Raw genomic sequence first — 21211 nt, 5'->3', positions numbered from 1 at the left:
GAACAGAAATAGCCTACATGTCCATTTAGGAAGAATCCGGCTAAATGCGCAATGGCGTATCCAGGCAACAGCAAGCCCTGCCACTTTTGTAAAGAAAGTGAAGACCAGTGTGTGCTACTAAGGAATGAGCTCTAAGAACGGAAAGAACAGGGTCCAACACAGTACGTGTCACTTGCTACCAGTTGGATAAAGAAGAAATGTGTGGGGCGCCTGGGTGGCGCAGTCGGTTAAGCGTCCGACTTCAGCCAGGTCACGATCTCGCGGTCCGTGAGTTCGAGCCCCGCGTCGGGCTCTGGGCTGATGGCTCGGAGCCTGGAGCCTGTTTCCGATTCTGTGTCTCCCTCTCTCTCTGACCCTCCCCCGTTCATGCTCTGTCTCTCTCTGTCCCAAATAAATAAATAAACGTTGAAAAAAAATTTAAAAAAAAAAAAAAAAAAAAAAAAGAAGAAATGTGTATCGGGGCACCGGGGTGGCTCAGTCGGTTAAGCTGTTGACTCTTGATTACGGCTCAGGTCATGATCTCATGGTTCGTGGGTTCGAGCCCCACATCGGGCTCTACTCTGGCACCACAGTCTGTTTGGGATCCTCTCTCTCCCTCTCTCTCGCTCTCGCTCTCTCAAAAATAAATACATGTTAAAAAAAAAATAAAAACAAAGAAATGTAGATCTGTATGCTTATGTAGTTATGCAAAAGCTCTGAAAGAAAATAACAAAAAAACTTATCAGAGGCTGCCTCTGGGGAGTGAACTAGGTTGTTGTTTTTACTGTATGCTTTTTTGTACCTCGGATTTCTGTTTTTAATCATATGTGTGTATCATTCTTTGGATATCTTTTTTAAGGGCTTAAAATGCCCCTTCCACATAAACTTCCCATATTTACCCAAAGGAACTTCCCTCCTTACTGTCAGGTCTGGCTGTAGAACAGTCATAGTATGTCTCCTCTCCCCCAGACTGTAGCACAGCCTTATCCCCCTGTGAGTTGTTCTACCCTTGACTTATATTCATGATACTATAGTGTACGTTTGTGTCACATGCACCTCGAAGCCCTTTTTTTTTTTTTTAAGTTTCTTTATTTTTGAGAGAGAGCGAGCGAGCACGAGCAGGGGAGGGGCAGAGAGAGAGAGGGAGACACAGAATCTGAAGCAGGCTCCAGGCTCTGAGCTGTCAGCACAGAGACCAACGCAGGTCTCGAACCCACCAACCATGAGATCATGACCTGAGCTGAAGTTGGATGCTTAACTGACTGAGCCACCCAGGAACCTCAAAATCCATTTATGTCCTTTAACGTTGGAATTCTGCTGTCATACTCTCCTGCACGTGGCCGTGGAGTCAGTAAATCTTCTGTGTCCTACAGTGGGTACCCCCGGGGGCCAAGCAGGGCTTCATACACAGCAGGAGCTTAATTACTGCTTGTTCGCTGGCTGGTTGTTGCATGGATAATTATCCTTGTAAGGCATTATTTCAGAAGCTCAATGAAGACACATAATATGATGATGTTGTACATTATTACACCCCAGAATACAGCGTCCCCAAAAGCCCTGGGCCCCTAGGGTCTCTTCTGCTGCTTAGATAAATCTGGCCAGCTCAATGTCTACACGACTCAGGATGCATGAAAGGCCAAGTCAATGGTGAATGTCTTTGGTGTTCATCTGAACTGTTCCAACACCCATCATTTCCTGCTCCTTCTGCTTCCAAACTCCTGACACTGCAACTCAGCTCCCAGTACATGCCCCGGAACCCCCAGACTCCTTTTGCATATGTCTTCCTGGTTTTTAGCCCTGACACCTCCTCCAAAATGTGGTCTGTCCACATCTGTCTCCAGGAGGAAGCCAGCCAACCGGCCACACAGCCCCCAGGGGACAGGGACCAGGCAGGACATGAGCAAGCGTGTACCGTGTGGCTCTCCCCCACGAGACTGAGTGGCCCCGGATCTGGGAATCCCGGGATCGTCTGCTCCAGTGTGAACACGGCTGGGAGACCCTGATAGACTGCAAGGAGTCCAGACCCCTCTCCGTAGGAATTAAACAGACATGTGTTTAGTGATGGGCGCAACTGCCCTTTGGCTACGACAGAGAGGAAAAGTACAGAATATGGAAGGGACGCATTCAGAAAAGAAATTTAGATTGCCTCCGAATAACAGCATAGCCTTCTGTTAAATTCGTATGTTAAATACACAGCGGGGTAATTGAAGAACCAGGATCCACATGCTGCCTTAGGGCATCTGGTCTCTGAGTCGGACCTCTTCCCGTTCACCCTCACCCGTCTCCTGGGCTCAGCCAGAGTCTCAGGCCTGGGCCCCACGGCCTGGTGGAAGAGTCTGGCCCGAGGACTCTGGGAGCCCAGCAGAGTGCCTAACTCGCAGCTGCTGAGCCCTCCCTCCAGCACGCGCCGTGGAGAGCGCTCATCGGCACTCAGAACTTGAACAGAATATGGTCTCTAATTGTGAAGAAGCTAAGACAGATTTCTGAACATGTTTTTTAATCAATAACGGGTTAATAATCACACATGATACCGCAGACAAAACTGGTCCCACGGCCCAGTTATTGGGACAGCGTGGACTCACGGTGATTTTTCCACTCTGAGATGGGTTTACTTTGTACCATCTGCTCTCACTCCTGCCCTCTCCCTTGTGACCAAGCGGCCAGAGGTAAAGGTTTACTATGTGGTGGGGGAGTTTTTCCTCTGTTTTTGAGGACAGCCTAGGTCCGGTCCCTTGGAGAACCTGCCGGCAGCTTACAGCTACTTAGTTCATCCTCGTGGGGTGGAGCTGTTTCTCTCCGCCTGAGTCACCATGATCTTTCCTTCCCCTTTGGAAGAGGGGCCTGGGGCAGGGGACGGTCTAGAAATGTGGTCTTCTCAGATTAAAGAAGAGGAGAGATGAGGAACACATTAGAAATCCAGGGGAAGGGATCTTGACGCTAATAATACAACACTCTGCATTTGCATAGCATTTGAGAGACTCGTGGTGCGCCTGCCCGTGGACCTGCTTTGCAGTCTTTCGCGAACTACCCAACCTCTCCGCCCAGTCTTGTCCAGTCTGTAAGTTGAGAGATATTATTTAACAGTCTTGGCTGAGAGAAATCATGTTAAAAACAAGATATAGACCCTGAACCAACTCCCGTATCCTCTCCAGACCAGGCACCATTCTGTAGACTCATGTGGTATCGTCCACTGGGCTGAGTCCCAAAGCAGATACTGGGATGTGAGAGAAGGGAGACCAGCGGCAGCAACTAGGAATACACAGAAAAGTTCTCCAGCTCCCTGCGGCTCAGTCGAGCTGGGTTCTGGGCTTTGAGCTGTCTCTTTCCAACCTGCGGGAGAGAAGAAGAACTTCAGACCCTCCCGCAGGAGAGCCTCGCAACACCCTTGTGAGGTATGAATTGTTGCCCCCATTTTACAGATTAAGAAGGTGAAACTTGGGGTGGTACCGCAAATAACTCAGGCTCAACAACGAATATGAAGTAATGGAGGGGCTTGAATCCAGTTCCTCTGTCTCCAATCCTAGTGTTTTTTTTTTAACCACGGTTCTTCATGACCCCATCCTAGATTGCGTTGGCCCACTCAGTGTCCCCTACAACAGTGGGCTCTCCCCTGGGCTGTCCAGTTGGCGTTAATGTGGGGCTACAGCTGAAGTGCCAGGAATCCCAGCAGACACCCATCCGCCTTCTTCCTCACGACCACTGGCAACATCTTTCTTGGACCACAGGTGGAAGCTCTGGTGTACCATGAGTCTAGTGGGTGGGAGTGCCCTCCATGCCTTCGTTTCTCTGAGTAGAAATGGGAAGTACAATTATCCCTACCCCCATAGCATTCTGTGAAGATTAAATGAGATAACTGACTTGAAACCACTGTCGGGCTACAATATACCGGATGCACCTCCGATATACCCTCAACTGTTGAGTCTCTATTTTCCAGTCCTTAAAATGGCCTGATGGGAATCCATTCAACTACCAGGATCAATGGTCACTTTACAGTGTCCGCCCCCAGCAGCAGCTTAAGATGACCTGTGTCCTAGAGTGGTTCCCAATTACTTGCTAACTTTAGAAAATCTTTTAGATTTACTTGTCCTCCCTTCTCCACACTCCTGCCCTACACACCCTTGGAAAGGAGAGACGTCCAATGTGCAGCCCACAACTGGGGACTAGCCAGAGGCCAGCCCTAATTTAAAACCCAAGCTCCCCAGTGGGAGTCCAACACCAACACATGATACAACCTTGAATTAGACCCTCACTTTCCTTCGACTTCAGACTCTTTGTCTCTAAAATGAAAATTTGGATGAGGGGATCCCTAAGACCTCTACGATTCTGAGACCCTATGCATGACTTTTTCACAAACGTACAACTTCCAGGCCATCCTGTGGGCACTAGACCCCTCCGGAAGGAGCTCCAGGACCTTACCTCTTCATAGATAGTATTATTGAGGGAAGGGCCGTGGTTCTTCTTCTTGGATTCAGACTGGAAATTCAGACAGTAAAGAGTACTTAACTTCAAGTTGGGAAATGTCCCACTCCTAACTGATGTGAGGCTCCAGAACAGACCTCTGAACCCACTTCCCACACCCACATACCCCTCAGGCCCGCACGTATACACATTCCCAGCACATACACACGTGTCTTCAGACAGACCTGATACAAGTACCACCTGTGACCATGCATCTCATCAACACGTAATAGACACACCCCCGCAGCGTAAGCAGTTCTAGAACACACGTGAGAACTAACCGTAACACCTACCCTGACCCTGACCACGGTGAAACGCTGGAAACGCTGGAATTCAGAAGCACTTTCAGTAATATGTAGTCTCCCAAACAACACCAAGCATGTGACCCTGGTGCCTGTGACCATCCATATGTCCTTGTATTACGGCACAGAACTTAAGTACAAATATCCCTTGAGGTGGAAGCCAAGTTGATTGAACGGCTTATTGGAAGGAGAGTGAATAAAAAAGCCTGAAAACCTGTTTGAAACCTCTCCCCCCCATTTGACCCTGACCTGCATGTACTCAACACTTCCGCAGTTTGGCACATTCCCAACTTCCCATACTCTCATGTTAAGTTTATGTCTTCATACTGTGACTCCAACCTTGGAAATACCATTCTTCCAACCCCTCTCCCACCCAAGGTGAAAAGATGACCATGGGCACCAGGTACACATAAGACCTGTGAGCTCAGCTTGGAGCAGGGTTCGAGAGGACCATGACGGGTTGCCTCAGCCTAGAGCCCTCCATCAGCAGATGACTGGCCAGAACCGTTTTCCGGTTCCCTGAAAGTCACCATTGCGTCTCTCTAGGTCCTGGCTACTCCTCTGGCTCTGGGCTATATTCTCCCACCTTGGTAACCCCTCTGGTGTCTCTCTCCGCCATAGCCTCAGCTGACCTGCTAAGGACTCCATGATCCCTGTGCACAAAGCACTGCCCTTCTGTCTCTGATTGTGCTTGTCTCACAGAAACTCCTAGAGACACTCTTTTAATCCACTGTTCTCTTAGACTCCGACCTGTTCTTTTTCTCCAAATAGACTTCTAGTTGGCCCATTAACATTTAAGTAGAGCCCTTGAACCCGAGCTGCTCAGATACACACACAGCAGAAGACAACTCAGGGAAGCACACACACCACACTCGGCAAACGCGCACCTGCCTGCGCACACGCAAAATACACAGCACCCCCTGCGGGAAAAGACTCACCTTCCGGGAAGGCTGTACCAATGCATACAAGGTGTTTGCTTCTTGTGATGTGGAAGCAGAAGGCTAATGAGAAGACAAGTAAAAGTATTTCAGAAGCATAGATCCAGGACAATCCTAGGGAGGGAGGTCACCTCTTCCACGCCTCCCCCCGGTTCTGCCCGGACAGAGCTGAAAATACTATTCAAAGGAGCCCTGGACTCCAAGAGGTCACACAGCCTGGATGCTGGTCCTGCTGTGTCAGTAAACATAGCTGCTATCCGCTCAGCACTTACTGTGTACTGTGGGGCCCCCCACCCTTATAACACACCCCCGTGATAGGAACGATCACCATTTGCCCCATTCGACAGATGAGGTTCCTAAGGGGAAAATGGCCCAAGTCAGACAGTATGTTCGCAGGAGAAGCAGAATTTAAACCCCAGGCTCTCCACAGCGCTGTGCTCAGCCCCTCAAGTGCCTCCCTTTGGCAACATGCCTTCCTTCTTCTGCACCTGAACCAGGTGTCCTCAGAGGCAGGCAACCGTCTTCCTTCTAAGAACTCCAGAAGAAGAGGCTCCTTCTCACTCACTCAACCTCTCAGTCTGGGATGAGCTCTTCCTTGCATATATTCAGACTCCTTTCGTGGGAATCCAATGTGGCTAAAGCCAGAAAACTGGCAGATATCTTACATCTCTCTTGAAGGCGCTTTGACTTGGACCCACTATCAGTGAATCGCATTATCTTATGGGGAGCAGGACGAGGAAACGCCCAGCTTGGGAATTCCAAAGTGGCCATGAGGGTTGAGCACCTCTCTCCCTCCTCCCCTCCCTTCTTCCTCCGCTCCCCTCTTCCTTCATTGTCCTCCCTGCCCCTCTACCCCATTCACTTTCTCTCTTCCTCCTCTCTTGATCTTTCTCTGAAGCCTGTCACCATCCCCCAAGGATTTTCTCTGCCCCGCAGCTTAGCCACCAAATTGGAGAGGTTGCTCCTTCCGGACTTAATTCTTTAAAAAATAAAAAATTAACGGCTCTGGAGTGGCTCAGTCGGTTAAGCCTCTGACCCTTGATTTAGGCCCATGTCACGATCTCACGGTTTGTGGGTTTGTGCCCCGTATCGGGCTCCGTGCTGACAGTGGGAAGCCTGCTTGGGGTTTCCTCTCTCCCCCTCTCTCTGCCTCTCCCCTGCTCGTGCTCTCTCTCCCTCTTTCCCTCTCAAAATTAAAGAAACATTGTTTACCAAAAAAGAGTTGCTTTTAATTTTTTTTAATTTTTAAAAATGGAAACTTAAAAATCTTTAAGCCATTTTTATCAGAGACTTTTCATCACTGCCACCTAGAGGCAGTGTTACCCTTGAAGGAGATACCCTGGCCTAGGTTGTAATGTCGTTTTAGTTGTCGAAATTAGAGGATGTTTGTCCAGTTTAGGGGCGAATGTCTGTAATCCCAGCATGTTCGAGGTGGGGAGGGGCAGGTGGAGTGGAGGCTCAGAAGCCCTTTAGCTCAGCTTTGCCACCACCCAAGCCTGTGGCCTGGGGCACGTTAGTTAACCTGCATCTGTTTCCGCATCTGAGAAATGGAGGTTGTGTGAGACCTACTTCGTGAGGCTGCTTTGTGAGATTCATTAAGGAAATAGACGTGGGGGCGTCTGGGTGGCTCAGTCGGTTAAGCGTCTGACTCTTGAGCTCAGGTCACGATCTCACTGTTCACGAGTTCGAGCCCCATGTAAGGCTCTGCCCTCACAGTGCAGAGTCTGCTTGGGATTCTCTCTCTCTCCCTCCCTCTGCCCATCCTGGGCTCTCTCTCTGTCTCTCTCTCAAACTAAAGAAAATAAACTTTAAAGGAGTGAAAATAGACATAGTAAGGACTTAATAAATGTTATCGTGAAGTCATAATAAAAGAGAACAATCCAGATCCATTCCTGAAGACACACATAATAAAGAGCAGAGATTTTCTTAAAAACTATAAGGGCCCCAAGTATTGGCAGTAGCAGGGAGGGAGAACAGAAGCTGGGTCCCCTGACGAGCTCCCTCTTCCTGCTGACTATCTGGGCCACACCTGCTGCCAGGCATGGAGAGAGAAAGAATGCCTGCACCGGTCTTCCCCGCTCTGTTCAGCTCTGCCAAGGTACTTCAGAACCACGTGGATCTTTCCACCAACTTAACGCAGACTCTAGGAGCACCAGGCTCTCATTTTGCCGTTCAAGAGTGTGAGCTTCCGAAAGGCATCAGGAAGCCCCATAGACAGGTATGGAATGGATTCGAGAAAACAGAACCGTACCTGGGACTGGATCATGGAGTAGATGGTGGTCCCTTCTCCAGGGGGATTCGGCTTCTGCTCCTGCACAAGAAATTGTAAAAGGGGGGTGGGGGAAGGGCCTGGGTAGCTCTGTCTATTGAGCATCTGACTTCCGATTTCGGCTCGGGTCATCATTTCACAGTTCGTGAGATCGAGCCCAGCGTCAGGCTCCACACTGATGGCACAGAGCCTGCTGGGAATTCTCTTTCTCCCTCTCTCTCTGCCCCTCCCCCACCTGCTCTCTCCCTCTCTCTCTCTCTCAAAATAAGTAAACATTAAAAAAAAGAAAGAAAGAAAAGAGCACCTGGGTGGCTCAGTCAGTTAAGTGTCCGACTTCGGCTCAGGTCATGATCTCACGGCTCATGGGTTCAAGACCTGTGTCGGGCTCTGTGCTGACAGCTCGGAGCCTGGAGCCTGCTTCCGATTCTGGGTCTCCCTCTCCCTCTGCCTCTCCCCCCCATCTCTCTCTCAAAAATAAACAAACATCACAAAAAAAAAAAATTTTTAAAGACGGTCTCCTGGAAGGAGGTGGTCATTAATCACCCCAGGATGGGGAAAAACAGTAGAAAAAGCAACTCACACTGGAGTCATTAAGTGTCACGTGCAAGGAACCACCCAGGTGTGAAGGGATCCCACCGAGTGACCCTGTCCAAGGGGTCTCCTGCCACTTCCTTTACTTTGGTAACTTAGAAACTTGCATTTGCCACATAACCATTGATAACGGGCTGAGCTCTGAGTAGGGCTGAGATCTGAGCCTTACGTCAGAGCCTTCACATTCAGAGGTTTTCACTGTTTCAAAGCCCCCTCTCTAGATCCAGCCTTAGCAGCTAGTCTGCCCTTGGCCTCCAGCCAGCGCCTGGGCAGCTACAGAGCTGGATGAAGTCCTGGACACAAGGCCAAAGGCACGTGCCTTTCCTGTTCTCTTCCTGCCCACAGGAGACGGGGCTGAAGGTGTTTTGTGCTGCCCACTCCTGACTACATATTTCCAGTTGGGCTCTGATGAGGAAGTGAGAGGAGGCCAGCAGGGCTCGTTGGACAAGGAAGAAGCTAAGAGCAAAAAAACAGCAGCCGTCTTGGAGGGCTAAAGAGTTGTGGGCATCTGGCAAGAAACAGGAGCTTCCTCTTTTTCTTTTCTGCCCAGACCTGAGGAAAGTGTCTGCAGAGAGGTCAGAAGCGAGCCCCAGAGGAAGATCACATGAACCTGAGATTTAGACCTGCAGACAGAACCCTGGAGCCAGGAGGGAAAAGCCAGCAAGGGAGGAGGTCCCAGAGGGAGGTGCTCCTGAGTCAGAAGCAGAGAAACAAGCCTGAGTCCCCCAAGAGGTTTCTTATACTCTAAATAGATTTCCTCTGGGGGCGCCTGGGTGGCTCTGTTGGTTGAGTGTCCGAGTTCGGCTCAGGTCATGATCTTGCGGGTCTGTGAGTTCGAGCCCCGTGTCGGGCTCTGTGCTGACAGCTCGGAGCCTGGAACCTGCTTCGGATTCTGGGTCTCCCTCTCTCTCTGACCCTCCCCTGCTCACGCTCTATCTCTGTCTCTCTGTCAAAAATAAATAAAACGTTAAAAAAAATGTTTTTAAATAGATTTCCTCTGTTCTCCTTCATAGACCTAACTGAAAGGAGAGGCAATTTGTCATGAGCATGGGCTTCAGTGACTGCAGTCAGATACACTTGCCCTCAGGAATTTGTCCCAGCAAGTGGTGGTGATGGGGGGAAAAAAGACCCTTTGTGTTCCTTACCCCATTATTCCACTGCTGAGCAAGGAAACGGGGGCGGGGGTAGCTGCCCCGATTCGTGGTTCCCCCCAAACCCAGACCTGAGGGAAGTGGCTTCTCTGTTCTACAAGGCCTCACGCAGAGGAGCCCAGCCCCTGTGACTTCCTGCCTTGCCCTCTCAGGCCGAGCTCCAGGAATGGGGATAGGAAGAGGGCCTTCCTCCCCCCCCCCACCCCCCGCCCACCCTGCCCACTGGGCAGTTCAGTTAGGCACTGCCTTTCCCCCAGGTCTGTCACCACTTCCTGCCCTGTCCAGGGGCAGAGCAGTGGGGGGCACCCTGCACCGTTCTGCAGTTCCCTTCTCCGCTGCACCCCCCCGGGGACCAGGCGGAGTTGGCCCCTGCCTGCCGAGGCTGGCTGGAGAGTTTCCCAAGGAGGCCACGCCGGCTTCGCGGCTTCGTGCTAACCTAGCTCCCTTCTCCAGCACCTCAGCCGGACTCAGGCCTTTTCCCAAAATGCCGTGAACGCAGACCACGGGGCCAGCTACAACGCTCTTACGCTTTGGCTGGTCGGCCTGGCATCCTCCGCAGCCTGGGCGACAGCCAAGGGACCCAGAAAAGCAAACTTGGACTTGCACGGCACGAGAATCTGTGGCCAGGCGCAAAATACGAGACAGCTGGACTCTTCCCAGGGCTTAGCCCAGCTGGAGAGGCTGGGCAGAAAGGAGGACGCCGGGGCACCATTTGGCCAGGCAAGAGCAGTGCTCCGCCGTCTGCTGGGGATTTGTCGGGCTCCGTCCTTCTCAGCAGGTTTTCTCTTGTTTTCTGCTTTTCCTCCACAGCCAGAGCTAGCAGGCTGGTGGGGAAGACGGACGGAAAGGCCACGGGTCACTTGGAAAAGACACTAGTGTCCCTGCTCCGGATGGCCATCCTCCCGAGAAGCATCTCCCAGGCTAGTGAAGAGAGACCCCGGGCCCTAGGGTACCGTACCTGATTCCTCTTGATTTGCACGTTGTTGACATCTTCATAAACCGTCAGAAACTCCTCTGTGCCGTCCTCTGTGAGAGAAAAGCAGCAGAGACAGAAATGCAGAGACCTCCCGAGGGCGTCCTGTCCAAGCTTCTGCGTTGCACGGTCCCACCTCCAGCCCAGGTGGCCAAGACCTCGAGAAAGGCTCTAGAAAGGAGGCAGACGGGTGCTCTCCCCAGAAGGCCAGCACAGGACCAGCAACCACCCGACACACCTACTCCGTCAGGCCCCGGGCAGCACCCCAGCAAGCCGGCCACCGGCAGGTAAATCTGCACGTTGGGCTGTATACACCTCGAGGAACCCCGGAAGGCGTGAGCTGGGAGAAAGGCCCCCCAGACACACACACACACGCACGTGCACGCACACACGTCCCAACGCTCTAGAAGAGAAGCAGGTGCTGTGCTCCCAGGCAGATGCGTTGGGGGATGGCAGGTCGGGCAACAGCACGTCCTGGGGACCCTCCACTTACGTGACTGCTTCATCTTCCTCCTCCACACACAGAAGCCGGCGAGGGCGCCCAGGAACAGCGTGATTAGAAGGACCACGATGATCACCAACAAGTGCAGAGACTTGTCCTCTGGGGACATGGACGCGTGAGGCCTGAGCACTCAGCCTTCTCTCTCCTCCCTTCCCGTCCGACACAGGACTCGCCTCAGACCCACACTCCTCTCTCAGGCCCTGCTGAGCTCGTCAGCAAGGCCGGCTCTCTGTGCAGTGGGGTGACCTCCCCCAGTGATGCTAAGAGCGTGACCTCCCCCGAGTGATGCTAAGAGCGTGGATACTACTGTCTCACAGGCCCAGCTCTGTGCCTTTGGGCAACTCCCTTAACTTCGCTGAGCCTCCATTTTCTCACTTACAACAGGAGACAATGTTGGGGCACCTGGGGCTCAGTCAGTTAAGCATCTGACTCGACTTCAGCTCAGGTCATGACCTCACGGTTCATGGGATCAAGCCCCACGTTGGGCTCCTTACTTCCGGTGCAGACACTGCTTGGGATTCCCTCTCTCTCTCTCTCTCTCTCTCTCCCCCTCTCTCCTCTCTCTCTGCCTCTCCTTCACTTGTGCTCTTGCTTCCTTCTCAAGATAAATAAATAAACTTTTTTTTTTTTTTTTTTTAAAGAAAGGAGAGGGGCAGGGCGCCTGGGTGGCTCAGTCAGTTAAACGTCTGACTTCGGCTCAGGTGGTGATCTCGCGGTTCATGGGTTCGAGCGCCACCATCGGGCTCTGTGCTGACAGCTCAGAGCCTGGAGCCTGCTTCGGATTCTGTGTCTCCCTCTCTCTCTCTCTCTCCGCCCCTCCCCCGCTGACATTCTCTCCCTCTCTCAAAAATAAACAAACGCTTTTTCAAAAAGGAGATAATGTCATCTACATAAGGGGGTTGACCACATGATCTGATATGCGCACGGCATATGTTACATCTGTCCATTCTTTTGTTAACTCAGCAGAACGTATTGCACCCCACTACGTGCCGCGAAATTCTCCCATTTCCCCTTCCTGCCCCTCCTGCCTCCGCTGCTCTTCCTCATTCGAACTTCCGCATTTAACGTCAGTGTCGCACATGCAGCCTGCTGTATCAGCCCGCCCGCAAGGGGAGAAGGGAAAGGAATTACGTGCTCTTCACAAGCGTTACCTCATCTAATCTTACCAGCAGTCCCGCCAGGTACCTGTTATCATCCCCCATTACCCAGCAGAAAAACTGAGGCTCAGAGAGGTTGGGGAAACTGCCTGAGGTCACGGAGCTAGTGAATCATGAAACCACAGCTGACATGACCCAAAAGCCAGTGTCCCTGTCACTCCAAATCACTTCGGCTTGCTCGTTTCTTTTTTGCCCAGGAATGTGTAGTTTTGTGGCTCCTGCTGGGCTGTAAGCTCTTTAAGGACAGAGGCAGCAGGTAGGTTTTTACCTGCAGTGCCCGTGCTGATGGCGCACTAAGTCTTTATTTATCTGATAAAAATCGGTGCAAACTTAACTCAGGGTAACTCTTAGGATGTGCATAAGCAACAAACCAAGAACTCTTCCAGGAACCCCTGTGACCATCCTGATGTTCCCAGGACACAGCCCCAGGACACTGCTGTTACCTCTTGGGGAACTACACGGCCTGGGGGAGTTATCACTTGGGAGGAGGAAACAGGTTCCCCATCAGTCTCTCCCAGGAAGGGATAATCAGCAGCCACAGCAGGGCTGTGACTCATCAAACAGACCAGCATTCCCTAAAATGAAGGAAAAACTCGAATCTTCTGGGAGATGCTTGATGGGGATGAAACTCATCCCGACTAAGATAGGCCTGGTTTATGGGAACTGTGTGCCCAGAGACCAGGACTGCCCCAAGGAGATGCTGCAAGGCAGCCAAGGGATCTCATGCCCAGGTATGTCGGGCATGAGCCTGGTTATGGGGTCCAACACTTTCAGCCCCTGTTAGAGCCCAACGTGCTCCACTTACGCTGGGAGTCACCCGGACAGTGCAGGATGAAGGTGCGGTTTGTCCAGCTGACCGAGTTGCTGACATTGCAGGTATATATGTGCGAGCTGTTGGCATCGATCTGGTCCTCCAGCGTGCTGTGATTCCTTGCTGTCTCGATCAGCACGCTCCCTCTATACCAATCATAGCTCACGTTATCACCGCTGGGGACCGAGCAGGACAGAGTCACTTGGCACCTCCCTCCTTCCAGGACCTTCGAGTCCTGTAGTACGTGGGGCTCCCCTACGTGATCTGGAAGCAGAGATTCTGATCAGAAAGGCACTGGAAATAAAAGTCCTACAGGAGTCCGAGGGGCAGGCTGCGCTGTTCTAGGGACTCACCAAACACAGAAACCTGGAACGTGTAGTTCTTAACTTTTCCACGCTCATCAGTCGCCTCAAAGATGTAGAAGCCGCTGTCCTGCTGCTGAGCTGCCTGGATGGTGAGACTTAAGTTCTGGGTTATAAAACCGAATCTTTTGTTGAGGTGATTCAAAGTCCAATTTTTATCCTCGCAATGATCAGACTCACACTTCCATGTCAGTATCACAGAAAATTCTGAAGGTGAGGGCCCCGGCCTCTTCCATTGAACAGATTCTATGTTCTTTGCCAGTGTCTTGGGAGGCCATAACCGGAGACAGGTTCCTGAGAGTCCAACCACACGTTTAGCAGAATCTAGGGATTCCAGAGAAGATAACTCAGGCTGGAGGAGGTAGGAAGGGCATCAGCCCTGAACATTGGGGGCAATCGGATGGGACTTCCCTTTGGCAAGAAGACGGGGACACCTATGAGGAGACCAGAGGCTAAGAGAGCCTAGAAGTGTACTTCCCTTTCCTGCCTCCCCTCTCCCCAGGCTCTGTGCCACTTGTCTAGAGGAGCCCACCGGCCAGTAATAATAGCTAAACTCTCTCGACTTCTTACTGTGGGCAGCAGATTTTAAACACTCCATGTGCTTTAACTATATTTAACTACATGTTTTAACAGTGACCTTATGAGAGTTTTATCCCCATTTTACAGGTGAAAAAAAAAACTGAGTTAGAAAGAACTTAAAAGTGGGGCGCCTGGGTGGCGCAGTCGGTTGAGCGTCCGACTTCAGCCAGGTCACGATCTCGCGCTCCGAGAGTTCGAGCCCCGCGTCAGGCTCTGGGCTGATGGCTCAGAGCCTGGAGCCTGCTTCCGATTCTGTGTTTCCCTCTCTCTCTGCCCCTCCCCCGTTCATGCTCTGTCTCTCTCTGTCCCAAAAATAAATAAACGTTGAAAAAAAAAAAATAAAAAAAAAAAAAAGTCTGTTTCTTTGTTTTAAAAAAAAAAAAGAAAGAACTTAAAAGTAACTAGCCCAAGCTACACGGTAAGAACAATGAGCTTGAGGGGCGCCTGGGTGGCGCAGTCGATTAAGCGTCCGACTTCAGCCAGGTCACGATCTCGCGGTCCGTGAGTTCGAGCCCTGCGTCGGGCTCTGGGCTGATGGCTCAGAGCCTGGAGCCTGCTTCCAGTTCTGTGTCTCCCTCTCTCTCTGCCCCTCCCCCGTTCATGCTCTGTCTCTCTCTGTCCCAAAAATAAATAAACGTTGAAAAAAAAAAAAAAAAGAAAAAAAAAAAAGAACAATGAGCTTGAAATCCACTCAATTTGCTTTTACAGGATGGGCTCTTAACCACTATGTTACAAACACCATATCCGACGTGACTCCCTCCCTGCGGTGCTGAGGCAGCCACTACTGGCCAGCGGTGACTGCTGGAAATTCTGAAGGGCCACACCCAGTAAGCCTGGCCTTCCACGCTGAATCCATAGCTCGCTCCGCTGTCCTCCCACAGAGCGACGTTCATAACCCTCTCTTGTAGCAGCACTTAGCACATCAAACTGCGGTCATTACTTATTAATGTTTGCCAAGTTTCTAGTCCCTAGAAAGTCTCCATGGGGATTGATCCCTAAAGAATAATTAGAGAAAGGGGCGCCTGGGTGGCTCAGTTGGTTGAGCGTCCGACTCCGGCCCGGGTCGTGATCCTGCGCTTCCTGGGTTCAAGCCCCACATCGGGCTCTGTGCTGACGGCTCGGAGCCTGGAGCCTGCTTCAGATTGTGTGTGTGTGTCTCTCTCTCTGCCCCTCTCCTACTCTGTCTCTCTGTCTCCCCAAAATAAATAAACATTAAAAAAAATTTTTTAAGAAAAAAAGAAGAATTAGAGAAAAATGAAAGCACACTGCCTTGGTATATCCCAGCACTTGTCCTCCACAGGGATCGAGATGTATGCTGATTAACAGGGGTGTGACAGAGCTGCTTGCTGTTGCCTGACCTAGGAAAGCCTAGTGCTGTCGGTGAAGAAAAACAGAAGTTTCAGTGGCCATTTTTGGCAGGGGAGCTATGTGGCATTGCCCCGTGGATGCAGGAAATGAAAAGGTCAGCCAGAGAGGGTCAGAAAGAATTTGGAAGAGAGAATAAGAGATGGGGATTGTTATACAAACAAATCTGTTAACATAGAGGACGTTGAGGGGAAAGCAAGGGAGAAGGAGATTTTTAGATGTCTTACATGCATTATAAATGCCCTCACTCCCAACCACACCTTCACCTTGGCATTTCCTCAGGAGCCGGAGTAAATAATCAAAGAAAGTTTAATTACTATTTGGTTGATAGACTGTGTTTCTTTGATCTTGACACTCCTAAGAATAAAACACATAGGGTTCCAGGGCACCTGGTTGGCTCGGTCAGTAGAGCATGCGACTCGTGATCTCAGGGTTGTAAGTTTGAGCCCCATGTTGGGTGTAGATACTACTTTTTTTAAAAAAAGAATCTTAAAAAAAAACACAAAAACAAAGAAAACACATGGGATTCCTATGCATAGTCTCATGATTTGAACTGGCTCAGCCCATTGCCAAACTTGAAACAGACATTTTGCCTTTGTCTCCTATGGTCCTATGTATGAGAACAGGCCAACCTATCAAGTATTGCACAGAGATCCTGAGAACAATCCCCACTGGTTACAATCCCCAGTGTGACCAAGGCCCTGAAGAGGTGGGGCCTCTTTGTGTTTAAGACATGCTTCCTGACTCCAGAGGGTTTGTGATCTGAGAGCAGAACATACTTTTATTTCACAGCATACACTGAAGAGTTAAGAAAATCATCTAAAGAATTCTTTTTTATTTTTTAATGTTTATTCATTTTTGAGAGAGAGACAGCAGGAGGGGGTGAGAGGCAGAGAGAGAGAGGGAGACACAGAACTCGAAGCATGCTCCAACATGCTGTGCTGACAGCTCAGGGCCTGACATGGGGCTCGAACACACAAACCGTGAGATCATGACCTGAGCCAAAGTCAGACGCTCAACTGACTGAGCCACCTAGGTGCCCCTAAAGAATTCTAATTCTAATAATGGAAGACCACATTAATACATGCTAACCAACCCTCCCACAAAGAAAAACTAGAAAAAAAAAAAAAAAAACGAGCAAAATATAAAAGCATGTTGCTAAAGGCATCAGGGAGCTAATAAAACAGTGAAATATTATGGAGCCAAGATCTGGAAGAAGGAAACTCAGAGAGGTAAGACCAGCATTTTTTACTTCTATCCCTGGAGGCTTGCAATAAACTCAAGGAACTAAAAGAACATGGGGTTCAGGGACCTCGTGTTAAGAAGTGGGTATACCTAAAATCCATCAGAGTTGGTGGTAGTACCATGAAGAGCTACACTCTGAGAGTAACAGTGAACAAGAAGTAGACAAGATCTCACAGGAACTGAAGCCTAGTTTTGAATGATCTCAACTCTGAACTGGATTAAAGTGATCTAGAATTTCCAGTATTTCTGACCTGGCTGTCTACTAGAGGCAAGTGTAAGTTATTCCTGGAGGAAAATACCATCGACACGGGCATTAAGTTGTTTCTAATGCATAGTGTCCAAAATGAAATAAAAAAACAAGCCAGCATAAGAAGAGGAAACGTGTCCAAAACCCAAAAGAAAATGTAGGCAATAGAAACAGGCTCAAGGGGCATCTAGATAACAGAAGTATCGGTCATAAACTTTAAGGTAATTATGTTTAATGTTTCAAGGAATTAAAATTTAAAGTTTGAAAATTTCAGCAGAAAATCCGTGTGATAGAATGCAAATGTGGCCATGCCCCTTGCAGTGTGACTTTGTAGCTCCTCCCCTCGTCAAAAGACGGGGTTCGTTTCCCTATCTCCTGTAACTGGGCTGGCCTTTGCAATACACTGCAGCAAGAATGAGGTTGTGCCGATTCTAAGCCTATGTGTGAAGAGGCATCGCCCATTTCTACTTGTTCTCTGGGAGCCTTGTCTAGCTGACGTGTTAACAAGTCTAAGATAGCCCGCTGGAAGATAAGAGATCACACAGAGCGAAGGTAAACAACCACAACTGAGGCCACCCTAGATCTGCTGCCATCTCCAGCCAACCTGACAGCTGACCATATATGCATGAGTGACGCAAGCAGAAACCAAAAGAACGGTCCAGTGAGCCCAGCCACAATCTCAAGCTAGCACATTCGCTGTTGTTCTCAACTACTACGTTTTGGGGTCGTTCATTATGCAGCAACAGTTATCAGAGAAACTGGATTTTTTTAAGAACCAAAGGACAATTGTAAAAATGAAATATAAAATAACTGAAAAATTGGAACTGAACTCATTGGAAAGATATAAAAGCCATTTATGCCACTGAAAAGAGAATCAGAAAACTGGAAGATAAGGCAGAACAAAATATCCAGATTGAATTACAGAAAAACAAAAGTGGGGCACCTGGCTGGCTCAGTCAGTAGAGCACGTGACTCTTGATCTCAGGGTCGTGAGTTCAAGCCCCATGTCGGGTGTGGAGTTTACTTAATAAAAAACAGATATTTCAAAAATGAGGGTGCCTGGGTGGCTCAGTGGGTTAAGCATTCAACTCCTGATGTCAGCTCAGGTTGTGATCTTGCGGTCGTGAGATTGAGCCCCACATGGGGCTCTACGCTGGGCAGGGCCTTCTTGGGATTCTCTCTCTCCCTCTGTCTCTGCCCCTCTGCCACTTACTTGCACGCATGCACTTTCTCTCTTTCTCAAAATAAATAAACTTAAAAAAAAAAAAGAAAAGGATGGAAATATACAAGAAAAAGTGTAAGAAACGTCTGAGATACGGTGAAAAAATCTAACCAAAGCGTAACTGGAGAGCCAGGAGAGGAGAGGGAGATAAATTCAAAAGAAATAATGGATGAGAATTTTCTAAAACCGACAGCCATCAAAACAGATTTGTAAGAAGCAGACTCATAAATATAGAGAACAAACTGGTGGCTGCCAGGAGGAGGGGAGATGGGAGGATGGACAAAAATAGGTCAAGAGCATTAAGAGATAAAACTTCCACTTATAAAATAAGTCAGAGAGATGAAAGATGAGATGAAAAGTACAACATAGAGAATATAGTCAATAATATTGTAGTGACCAGGGCACCTGGGTGGCTCGGTCCGTTGAGCATCCGACTCTTGGTTTCGGCTCAGGTCATGATCTCACTGTTTGTGAGTTTGAGCCCCATATCAGGCTTCACACTGATAGTGCAGAGCCTGCCTGGGATTCTCTCTCTCTCCCCCTCTCTCTCTGCCCCTCCCCCATTCACTGTCTCCCTCTCTCTCTCTCTCTCAAAATAAATAAATTTAAATAATAATAATAATAATAATAATAATAATAATAATATTGTAGTGACCTTGCATTTGACCAACAGCAACTATACTTATCATGGTCAGCACTGTGTAATGTATAGAATTGTCAAATCACTACTTTGCACACCTAAAACTAATATAACATTGTATATCCACTGTAGTTCAATAATAAAAAAACTAAATAAAAATAAATATAAATAAAATGAGGAAACTGATAATAAGCTAGAGCACAAAAAAAAAAATTCTCTAAAACAGATTTATAGAATGTACTACAAATACCAGGAGCACCTAGGTGGCTTAGTTGGTTGAGCATCTGATGCTTGATCTCAGCTCAGTCCTTGGTTTCAGAGTCATGAGTTCAAGCCCCATGTTTAACTTGTTAAAAAAAAAATGTGCTACAAATCCCAACCAATATTAAAACAAAACAAAAAAACCCTAAGCACACTTTTAAAAATTATGCGAACCAAAAGCAAAGAGAAAAATCTTAAAATAGCCAAAGGGGCAAAAAACTAAATGGCGTTCACAAAAGAAACAATTTACCGCTGACATTTAAACATAAAAGATAAAAACCAGAAGATAATGAAATGATATTTTCAAAGTGCTGGTAGAACATAACTACCTACCTAGAATTTTATACCAGTGAAAAAAAATACTTCAAAGATGAAGATGAAATAAAGGCATTTTCAGAAAAACAAAAACTGACAGAAATTGTCACAAGCGGATCTGTATTAAAGAAAATGCCAAAGGATACCCTTCAGATACAGAAAATGACCCAAGATGGAAACTCGAAGATAAGAATAAATAAATGAAGAGCAACAGAAACCATAAATACATAGTTACACATAAATGAATGCTGACTGTGTAAACACATAATAATGAGGTCTTGCGAAGTTAAAATATTGAGAGCATTAAAATACAAACAATAATAACACTTAATTTGAAAACAGGACGAGGAAAATTAAAGTGCCTTGTCCAGAAGTGACAAAAAACTAGTACTTTATATTAACTTTGATAAGCCAATAAGGCATCCTGTAATCTGTAGGCTGATACCTAAATGAACAGTAAGATGATATGTAATTATGAAGTTAATGCATAGTGTGAAGAAAGAATGAAGAAATAAATGTAATCAATCCAAAAGGAGAAAATAAAGAATAAAAAAAAGGAGTATAGAATAGGCGGAACCGGGGAAGGTAAACGGCAATATGGTGGATTTAAATCCAAAACACTAAGTAATTACATTAAATATAAACAGACTTAATACTCAGATAAAAGGCAAAGATGATCAGACAGTATTAAAAAATAAACCCAACTACATGCTTCTTACAAGCACCATTTCAACATTTTTTTTTAAATTTTTAATGTTTATTTATTTTTGAGAGAGATAGAATGTGAGTGGGTTGGGGCAGAGAGAGAGGGAGACACAGAATCAGAAACAGGCTCCAGGCTCCGAGCTGTCAGCACAGAGCCCCACGCGGGGCTCGAACCCACAAGCTGTGAGATCATGACCTGAGCCGAAGTCGGACGCTCAACTGACTGAGCCACCCAGGCGCCCCACCATTTCAACATTTCTTACAATTGAAAAATACATGGGGCACGTGGGTAGCACGGAGAGTTAGGCATCCAACCCTTGGTTTTTGCTCAGGTCATGATCTCATGGTTCATGGGTTTGACCCCCACATCAGTCTCCATGCTGACAGTGTGGAGCCTCCTTGGGATTCTCTCTCCTCTCTCTGCCCTCCCCCACTTGCTCTTTCTCAAAAATAAACAAATAAACTTAAAAAAAATTTTTTTTTAATGAGAAGTATGTTCCAGGGGTGCCTGGCCGGCTCAGTCAGAAAAGCATGCGACTCTTGATCTCAGGGTCATGAGTTTGAGCCCCACACTGGGTGTAAAGATTATTAAAAAATAAATAAATAAACTTTAAGAAAATGAAAAATATGTTTCATACAAACACTAACCATAAGAAGGTTGGTATAGCTATATTAAGATTAGCCTACTCTGACACTTAAAGTCTACTTTGAACTTTAAGGGAAAATGCATTATTAAAGATCAAGAGGGATCACTATGTTGTATACCTAAAACTAATATAACACTGCATGTCAACTATACTTTAATGTTTATTTATTTTTGAGACATAGTGACAGAGTGCAACCAGGAAAGGGGTAGAGAGACCAGAAGACACAGAATCCAAAGCAAGCTCCAGGCTCTGAGCTGTCAGCACAGAACCTGACCAGGGCTCGAACTCACGAACCACGAGATCATGCCTTGAGCCGAAGTCGGACGCTTAATCAACTGAGCCACCCAGGCGCCCCATATGTCAACTATACTTTAATAATAAAAAATTTTTAATTAAAAAATTTAAAAACAGGGGCACCTGGGTGGCTCAGTCGGTTGAGCGTCCGACTTCGGCTCAGGTCAAGATCTCGCAGTTTGTGAGTTCGAGCCCCGT

General features: G+C 48.2%; 2 protein-coding genes and 1 long non-coding RNA gene across 11 annotated transcripts in view; 2 read left to right on the top strand and 1 right to left on the bottom strand.

Moving 5' to 3' along the window:
- Positions 1-260, top strand: part of LY9 (lymphocyte antigen 9) — a 28663-nt gene extending 28403 nt beyond the window's left edge. The window contains exon 10 of the mRNA XM_047093113.1: positions 30-260. Within this exon, the coding sequence (XP_046949069.1) occupies positions 30-44 (15 nt within the window). The 3' untranslated portion in view covers positions 45-260. The remainder of the gene's footprint in view (positions 1-29) is intronic.
- A 2199-nt stretch (positions 261-2459) lies between these two features.
- The window catches only part of CD244 (CD244 molecule), a 30701-nt gene continuing 11949 nt past the window's right edge, over positions 2460-21211 (bottom strand). Inside the window, exons 2-9 of one of the 7 annotated variants that reach the window (XM_047092756.1) lie at positions 13485-13817; positions 13126-13410; positions 11155-11262; positions 10647-10714; positions 7929-7988; positions 5678-5740; positions 4396-4452; positions 2460-3765 (exon numbers count right to left, since the gene is read on the bottom strand). In XM_047092756.1, the coding sequence (XP_046948712.1) occupies positions 3730-3765; positions 4396-4452; positions 5678-5740; positions 7929-7988; positions 10647-10714; positions 11155-11262; positions 13126-13410; positions 13485-13817 (1010 nt within the window). In that variant the 3' untranslated portion in view covers positions 2460-3729. Of the gene's footprint in view, positions 3766-4395; positions 4453-5677; positions 5741-7928; positions 7989-10646; positions 11263-13125; positions 13411-13484; positions 13818-21211 lie in introns of those variants that run through there. The other 6 variants (XM_047092754.1, XM_047092755.1, XM_047092757.1 and 3 more) reach the window with 6 other exon arrangements.
- On the top strand, positions 3283-11569 carry LOC124521701 (uncharacterized). 3 transcript variants are annotated; one of them, XR_006964586.1, is made up of 4 exons: positions 3307-3371; positions 7717-7895; positions 10499-10948; positions 11187-11569. It is a non-coding gene; the product is annotated as an uncharacterized LOC124521701 (long non-coding RNA). The 3 variants fall into 3 exon arrangements; XR_006964587.1 differs by lacking the exon at positions 7717-7895 and having other exon boundaries at positions 3303-3371; XR_006964585.1 differs by lacking the exons at positions 7717-7895; positions 10499-10948; positions 11187-11569 and adding an exon at positions 3545-5561 and having other exon boundaries at positions 3283-3371.

The sequence above is a fragment of the Lynx rufus genome, unplaced genomic scaffold (genome assembly GCF_022079265.1).
Source record: "Lynx rufus isolate CCGP_SWC_20201006 ecotype Redwood Valley unplaced genomic scaffold, mLynRuf1.p SCAF_31, whole genome shotgun sequence".
NCBI classification, from domain to species: Eukaryota; Metazoa; Chordata; class Mammalia; order Carnivora; family Felidae; genus Lynx; species Lynx rufus.
This window is presented reverse-complemented; position numbering and strand designations above follow the sequence as displayed.